Source organism: Motacilla alba, chromosome 6 (assembly GCF_015832195.1).
Source record: "Motacilla alba alba isolate MOTALB_02 chromosome 6, Motacilla_alba_V1.0_pri, whole genome shotgun sequence".
Classification (NCBI taxonomy): Eukaryota; Metazoa; Chordata; class Aves; order Passeriformes; family Motacillidae; genus Motacilla; species Motacilla alba.
This window is the reverse complement of record NC_052021.1, coordinates 30749510-30758130: the sequence shown is the minus strand read 5'-3', so window position 1 is coordinate 30758130 and position 8621 is coordinate 30749510. Positions and strand designations below refer to the sequence as shown.

Below are 8621 nucleotides of genomic sequence, written 5' to 3'. Positions count from 1 at the left end.
GCTTGTGTAAACTTACTCCCTTTAATAATAAGAGAATTTAAGCCAGAGCCCTTCATACACAGCAGTGGAAGGCTCTGTTGTGGAGGACATTTCTGCTCTAATTTCTGCTTGGCTGAATTGTGAGGATCAGAGCTCTCAGCTGGCCAGCAGCTGCAGCTGGAGGAGGTGCTGACTTCACTCTCTGTGCTGTTCTGTGAGCTGAGGCACATCACACTCAGAGCAGCAGCAGCATCACTGTGGTGGTATCACAGTGTGGTACCAAGCAGTGATTTGACCAGCTCAGGTATGAAATATATTTGCCTTGTGCTTAGAGCAGACCATGGCTTCTGAAATTTCTCCAATGAGCTTTGTCCTGGTACAGCTTCTTAAAATAACCCACAGTGACTGGACAATGACTCCTGTGCTCACACAAAACACATCTTTACTTTCTACCTTGGCAGTACTGCAGGGTCTTTAAATGGTTTACTTAGTGCTTTCTGCTGATTGAAATCACAGGGACAGAAACCCCCTTTTTTGTGGCCTTTTCCTGTTCTAAACATGAGGCTTTTGCTGTACAGCCAATCTGGATATTTTGTCTCTTCAAACTAATAATGAGTAGTTATGAGAAACATTTTTTATGTATCCTAAACTTGAGCCAAGTTTGGTGCTGTTTCAAATCACTTGGAGCTTTTTTTTTTTTTTAACATTTAACATGAATATTCATGGTTTTGCCTGACTTGTGCTGCATTACTGTGAAGTGAAGCAACTGAACAAATGAGGAAGGAAATGAACAGTTTTCAAAAGGCAGGGTTGGGTTCTAAGATTGCCTCAGGGGATGGTTTTGTGCTCATTGCCATCTCCAATATTTCACAGCCAGGGATGGAACAGTTCCCAAGCTGGAAGGACATTGAACTGGAGAGGGACAGGGAGAGGACAACGGGTGATGACTTCAAATTAACACAGGAGAGATTTAGATAAAAAGTGAAGGAATTCTTCCCTATGAGGGTGGTGAGGCCCTGGCACAAGTTGCCCAGAAAAGCAGCACCATTCTAAGAGGATAAAGAACTGAAGTCACGGCTGTGGCCCTTGACTACCATGGAATTGTGTCTGTAACTTTGAAAGAAACTCCCAGAGCCTTGCAGTCCCACATCCCTCAACATCACACAGTAAACCCAGCTTTTAATTCCACTTTTTTTATTAAAATATCTCATGTATGTTGCTCACATTAAAATACAGCAGTAGTTTAATTTTAAATATAGCCACAAGTATAGACACTCAAAAAAAGAACAAAAACCCAAACCCACATCACTTTAATAAAATAAATAAACCCAATTTGTTTATCAAAGTTTCAGGTGATAAATGATTTCAGACACAGTACAAGTCCTAAGACACAGAGCTACCCTAGCCCAGGACACGACGTTGTGGGGACACCACGTGCAGCCTATCTACAGTACAGGGACGAGGACAGAGGCACTGGGGCTGTCAGGGTGCTTACAGTCAAACCACAGCACAGGAAGGTCCTGCTTCACAGCAGCTTCTGGACAAGGTCCTAGACTGGAATGGCATGGCAAGGCATTCCTGGGAAGGAGGAGTTAATAGGTGTAATCCTTTGACACACAGAGCGAAGGGGATTTTTGATCCAGTTCCCAGCATGAGCAGATGCATCATCCTGCGAGGTGCAAAGCTGGAGCTGGTCAGGAATTTGGTCTTGAATAGATGCTGACAGCTATGCTCTAATGCAACCCTGATCTTACAAAGCAGTGCACTGGCCTTCTGCTTTAGGTGTTTGTTGGGATTTTGCATCGTTTTTCATACTTGAAGAGAATCCTAGCACAGAGGGACACAGTGCCTGATGGGCAGGCAGCTGGCTCGTCCTGCTTTACAGAGACAAAAAATTAGAGCAAATGGGCAGAGTTTGGAATTTAAAAAGAAAATTAACTGCTTTAACATGGGCGAGACAATTCAAAGACATTTGCTTCATTTCCCCTCACCTCAAAACAAGTGAGGAAAAAAAATCAATCTACAGAAGAAATTTGCACTGCAAGATTGTGGGTATTTCACCTTGGGTCTCTAAGCTTTATCTATAATGAAAGTGTCCCAGGATGTCTGGAAAGAAAAGGATAGCAAAGAAATCTTTCTGGTTAACATACTTAAATTCAACAAAAACACATCGGTTCCCATTGTAGAGGCACAATTCATAGAGAGCTGCATCTAGAACTTCATTGAAAACAAGTAAAAATACTAGTCCAAAAATAAATAAAATGTAATTTACCGGTACTTTATTTTGCTGGTGTAGTGCAAGGTAAGTAAGGTCAGAGAAGTGCAGTATCATCCTTTGAGTATAAATACTTTCTACATAATTCAGAAGAGCTACAAAATTAGTCTCAAAAAATAACTGTGCAACACATCTAAGATAGACAGCATGCTTATTGAATCCCAGTGTCTAAGCTACCTGTTTAAATATGGTTTATACAGGTTCTGTCTCACCTGCCTGAGGGAATTCTGAAGCTTGGTCAGAACCAGATTCATTTGCATCTCTCACTGCTTGTAAACAAATTACCTGTTATCAATCCCAGTACCCAGTAGCAGTTCATGCCACAATAGTCCTGATGTCATTGGGTTATTTTATTTGAAGCCACAGCTAGAAGAACACTTCCCGAATGAGCAACTAGATCTGAATTATTCGTGTCTGGCATTGCGTAAACATTTCTCTCAGTTCTTTTTGTTTGATTTCATTTAAAGCTTCTGGTTCAGCAGGGCTCTTTTGGACCTTTGCCACAGCAAAATTAATCCCTTGAGTCAATCCTGCCTGGGTGATGTTGGCAACCTGGACCATGGAGCTGCGGATTTTAGCGAAGGGAGACACGGCCCTGCTGCTGCTGCCGTCGGCGGGGGAAGGAGTGGTGTGGAGTCCTGGCTCCTGGTTCCCAGACACAGAGCCTGGGCTCCTGTGGGATTTACTCAAGTCAGGCCCACCGACAGCCAAGAGCTGAGGATTTGGCTCGGAAGACTGAACATCCAGCTTCGATGGTCTGGAAGGAACGTCTGCAACAGCTTCAGCCTTGGGTTCTGCCTTCTTGGCCGCGCTCCTGCCGGTTTGGGCGGGTGCGTGATGGGGCTCCTGAGGACCAGCCTCAGGCTCCAGCACGCGGCAGCCCTTGCTCTGGGCATCCTGCACGAACCTCTGGCAGTAGGCATCCATGGGCTTGGCCAGCTCCAGCCCTGGGCTGTCAGCGGGAGGCACGGCGGCGTCCTGGCCCTCCGGCACGGCAATGCTGACGCTCGCGTCGGCGCTGCTGAGCGACTGCGAGCGGCTGCCCAGGCGCGGCGCCGAGGCGATGATGCCGCAGCTGGGCAGCACGTAGTCCGTGGGGCCGAGGCTCTCCAGGGAACCCGCCAGCTGCGCCTCCTCGTCCGACTTGGAGTTGCTCAGGAAGTCATCGGAGTGGAAGGAGTCGTTGTCCGAGGCTTCTGTGTCAGATTCGCTAGGGGCTTTCGGATCTACCCCCGGGTTCTCCAGAGTTTCGAGGCTGCTGTCTGACTTCCAAAGATTCACTTTCAAATTTGGCTTTAAAAAGTTGACTTTCACTTCAGGTTTGGCAAAGCTGCCCAGCTTCCGAAGGTTGCTGATGTTTACGTTGGATTTGGTTTGTTTCACCTTTTGATTGAGGGAGGAGAACTTGCTCAGTAAATAATTCTTGCCTTGGGCCAGGGACCCTCTGTTCTGAGACCGAATGCCAATGATGTCTTCATGAGGTTTGCTGCTTCTCCTAGAAGAGGAAGAAGATCTTTAATGTACAATCAAAGCACCAAGTACACACTCTTCCAGCCTATTTCTGTAACAGAAATGGACATTTCAGTTCCTAAGTTACCCTTTCCTTACATAAATAATAAATTTAATCCTTTTTTCACATAATAATATTGTACCCATATAAGCTAATCAAGCTCAAATCAACGAAGGAGGGATGATACGGAACAGTGGCCAAACAAGGGGAACAGGCAGTTTCTGCAGGCACTTTAGGTTTTGGTGAAAAAGGATTTGAATTCTCCATTTTTTAACCCTGACTTTGTGTATACTCAGTAGCCAGATTTAGCAAATATTCAGTCTGCAATACCTGTAAAAACAAGGGGGTTTTTGCTACACTTTCTACTCAGCAGGGAGAAGCAGCTGAGTTGAGAGTAAAGGTGGGATAGAGAAGGGTCTCATCATTTAGGTACTGACCTCTCCAGCTTCTTCTCAATAATGGGCACATCCATTCCCATTGCTTGCTTTGTGATTCTCAGCATTTCTGCAATGCACTGAAGAGTGTCTGAAATCCAAGCAGCAGCCTGTCAGACCCTTAAAAACACCCTTAAAAGCCCATATTACACAATCTACAAAGAACAGCTCTAATTTAACATAATTTTGTTTGGTTTTATTGCCTTTTTTTCCTTTCACCCTGCAGAGCAGTTGTGCCCTTCAAGCTGCAATTCTGATTTAAAGCTGACAAAACAAACTTAAAGAATAAACTCTCCTTCAGCCCTAAATACTCAGCATTAAGCAAATCACTGCCACACTGCCTCGTTTGGGGAAGGAAGAGAAGCAACTTTATTTATTCTAATCCTTGCTGACAAAACTCAAGTGCTCCAGGTATGAAGTGATATTTTTTCCCTTGTTAGTGTTCGGTTAATCTAGTTAAAAAACAAGCAAGAACATTGCCAGACACTGATTTCACTAAATAAACCAATTTCTTTACCTCTTTAGGACCTAATTTTAACTTCATTTTCTAAGGTTTTGGAGCAGTAAAGACCTGGACAGGGAAATTACTCTAGTTCTAGAGTGATGTTTTGCTTTAAAGCTGTATCTGAAGCTTATTTTTATTTCTATTAAAACTGTAACATCTGAGTGGTTTTTTTTAATTGCTTTCCCACTTCACACAACAGGATTTTATTGGAGTGATTTCTGAAGAAGGATAAATTTTAAGAGCAATGGAAAAAGTGTTTTTTAGAGAAACACTGATACACTGAATATACTTCTATGTCTAAACCTTCTACATAGGATACAAACCTTTTCCATCTTCTTCTGGGCTGCGAGCCACAGCCCTGAGAGTGTGAAAATATCCACTCATTTCTTTGTATTTGTAATGCAGCCTCATGCAAGAGAACTTGGGTTTGCCAAAGAGAGTAGGCTCAGGCCCTGAGAGAGAAAGCAGGAGAAATCTTTAACCAAACACTGAAAGAGATACTGCAGAGCCTGCACCTAAGGCTATGTAAGTGCTGACAGTCTTTTTCAGCCTAAAATGCTTCCTGTTTTCATAAGAGCAGGACTGACATATTAAATGAAAGATTTTCACATTAACTAAACAATCAGTAACTTACAAAAAGCAATTAGACTCTCTGTATGTCTGTTACAATCCAGCCTGATTGTTTACTTTCAAATAGAAGGGAAACAAATTTTTACACTTTTTACATCCCGTGGGTTTTTTAGGGAATGCTCCTGCAAGGATTAAAGGGAAAGCTGATATTTTTATCAAGGGAATGTAATTGAAATTTCAAGATTTAGACCAGTACTTCAACTCTTCAGCGCACTGCATAATCTACAGCATTAAATGAGGTGTGGATCTAGATGCTGGACTCTGTTCTGTGCCTCAGGATACAAATCTCCACAATACACAAGTGAGGGAGACCTTTCCCCTGAATGCTCAGAAATTGCACAGACACAGTGAAAGTTAGTCAGGAGATGATGAAATCACTGTGTGTTGTGTAATGGAGGATTAAACTCCAGCAGGAGGCCACACACTCCCTTCTCCCCAGCTGGATCACCTTTTTCATGATTCAGACATCACATCTTTAACGCTTCCAGCAGAAAATGCTGGATTTATCCTGCAAAAAAATTAAATCAGCATAACAAGGTACTTTTGTAACAGCATGTTTGTTATCAGCCCTTGAGAAAGAAGTTTTACAAAGCTGTGAAACACATCTGAAGTACACTTCTGAGCCAGTGGCTGTGTTTGGATCAAAGGAAGAGAGCCCTGAATGCACAAACCCGTGACTCATTACAGAAGTTGGCAAAACTGTTACTGCCATTTGATAAATAATGAAATCTGTTTGGATGACTCCATGGCTCTTTTAGGAGCTTGAAAGAGGGAAAATTTTAGAAGCCTTCCAGTGATCAAAGCTTCCATTTCCAGCAGTAGGAAGAGCCTGGCATCTGTTACCAGCCAGAGGGGCCATTTCTGGGTGGGCTGCCCAGGGTATGTGCCACACCCCAAGGACTGCTGCTTCAATACATTTGTAGGATGCTTTGGTAAGAGCTGAAGCCATTGTTAAGAGCATTCAAAAAAAGACACTGAGTGACTGTTTTCTTACCTATTTCTATTTTTTCCAGAGCTTCAAGGCTTAACCTTTGGTACTGATTCACTTTGTCGATTTCATCATCGTAACTAGAAAAAAGAAACAGAATTTAGTGCTTCCTACTAATCCAAAGCAAAGCTACTAAAATAAACTTCACATTGTAAGGGAAAGTGGTAACTTACTAGGCCACATAATAGGCAGAATTTGAAAGTAAAAGCAGCACATCCACATCCTTATGAGTGGCATCGATGAGACTGAAGGGAAGGAAAATAAATACAAGGTAGAAGGTTTTATTTGCAGAGCTGTAACCTGTGCCCAGTGTGTTTTGGGGACACTCTTTAAGAGCTGAAGACTCTTAAAAACTACTATTGAAACTACAAGAAGTTTCAATCACAGTGTGTTATCAAATCCATGTAAGCAACAGTCTCTCTCAAACCTGAAGGTACCTAACAGCTCAAATACGTCAGCAGAAGGTCCAAAAATAAATAGAAAGCCCACAAGCTATTAAAAATGCTACCAGAGAAATGGAAAAATACCTCAGACTCAGTGAGGGTGATGAGTCTGTGCCCTGAATTTAATAGCTGTCATACCAACCTGCTCTGCTATTTTTAGATGCTGAAGTTTAACCTGCAGGAGATCTAACCACTATTTTTCTCTTGCAAGCTCCTGAACTCTGAACTTGATAAAGAGTGAGGCTCAGAGTTCATGCCCATTACTCTCCATGAACAGAAATCCAGACTGTCCAACTGCTGACTCACTCCCCAAGGATTCAATCTGATCATTAAAGTTACACTTTCCCTATAAAGCAATAAGCAACAACAGCTCCTCAAGCACTCCCTTTTAACCACCCTTAGTTCTACAAGTTCTCTTCATGGTACCTGCCACATTTTGGCAATATTAACCAATGCATCCATTTCCAGATCTCTCAAAGGTCATTCCAGCATCATTTTTGTGGCACTTTGGGAAAAGCCCATGTTTAGATGACTTTTCCCTTTACAACTACAAGTATTCAAACCCTTCAAGCACTCTTGTCCTTCTAAAGAACTGTCCACACGTCAGCTATCAAAACCTTTTAACATCAGAAGTAACTAACAGAGGTGTCAATTTTAACTTTGTTCAACAAACCTTGGGTCACAGTCAATGAGTGCCCAACCTCCATGGAATTTTTCATCATCTGGCAAGAGCAGTTTCATGTAGCTCTGCAGCAGCTGGCTGATCAGTTCCTGGTGGCTCCTCAGGTTCTCCTTGTGCAGGGCTTCGTGCTCCTTCTCTTTTGTAAATATGGAGTACAGGTCCTCTGTCACAGGGATACCCTGCATCAAATCTAAATAAACCCCAGGAAACATCAAGCAAGACACAGTTAAAAGTGATACTTGGCAAGAGTTTGTAAATTCCTTCCAAATGCTGCATTTTAATGATGCTCTTGGTAGTCCTTCTGAAGAGAATGTTGTCTCTAACTGAAAACTCAGAAGGTGTAACCCTACTTTCAGTGAAAAACAAGAGTTCCTCATGATTTTAAGAGATGTTTGCTACATAAATTTAACTATGTCTTTAAAAAAAAAAAAAAAAAGAAGAGATGCTACAAGACATTTCATGCTAAAAATGAAGCTGGGGCAAAGTCTCCAATGAGTCACACTGCTTGCAATCCCTCTGAATAGAGTGCTGCTTGAATTCCAAAGTGAGTGAGACTGTTCCTTGTAGAGTCCAGTACAGACATGTACCTTCTCACAATGCTTTTAAGCAACAGAGAAAAAATAAATCAGTCAGAAAGATGAAACCAGTATGATTTAATAATCTTTTCTAAACAGCACAGCTCAGCTGGGTTGAAATTGTGCTCTTACCTATGACTGCTTGCCTGTAAGAAAAAATCAGTCACAAAGATGAAACCAGTATGATTTAATAATCTTTTCTAAACAGCACAGCTCAGCTGGGTTCAAATTGTGCTCTTACCTATGACTGCTTGCCTGTAAGCATCCCTGAAACGGTTCAGGTAGTATCTGTTTGCAGAGTTCACTCCATCCTTCATCACCCCTGCCAGCTTTCTTTCACCAGTCCTTGTGAAGTCACCCTGTCACACACAACACGCAAATCTTTACACCAAAATCTGGAGCAGCAGGCTCAGCTGAAAGGATCTGGCACTCTGAAACTCAGAACTGAACAGACAGAAACTCGGGAATTATCTCCAAGTAACTATTTCATATAGAATTTGAAAATACGGATTTTTTTCAAAGAGCATCTTCTGGCATTGACTCTGCAGAGAATCCTGTGTTTTTGACAGACAGTTTCTGTAGGAAATTCCAATAGAAGAC

The 8621-nt window shown here is 42.4% G+C and overlaps 1 protein-coding gene across 1 annotated transcript in view; it reads right to left on the bottom strand.

Moving 5' to 3' along the window:
- Positions 1–1156: 1156 nt before the first annotated feature.
- The window catches only part of INPP5F (inositol polyphosphate-5-phosphatase F), a 40226-nt gene continuing 32761 nt past the window's right edge, over positions 1157–8621 (bottom strand). The window contains exons 14-20 of the mRNA XM_038140325.1: positions 8263–8380; positions 7438–7636; positions 6495–6566; positions 6328–6401; positions 5027–5155; positions 4202–4289; positions 1157–3749 (exon numbers count right to left, since the gene is read on the bottom strand). Of these exons, the coding sequence (XP_037996253.1) occupies positions 2648–3749; positions 4202–4289; positions 5027–5155; positions 6328–6401; positions 6495–6566; positions 7438–7636; positions 8263–8380 (1782 nt within the window). The 3' untranslated portion in view covers positions 1157–2647. The remainder of the gene's footprint in view (positions 3750–4201; positions 4290–5026; positions 5156–6327; positions 6402–6494; positions 6567–7437; positions 7637–8262; positions 8381–8621) is intronic.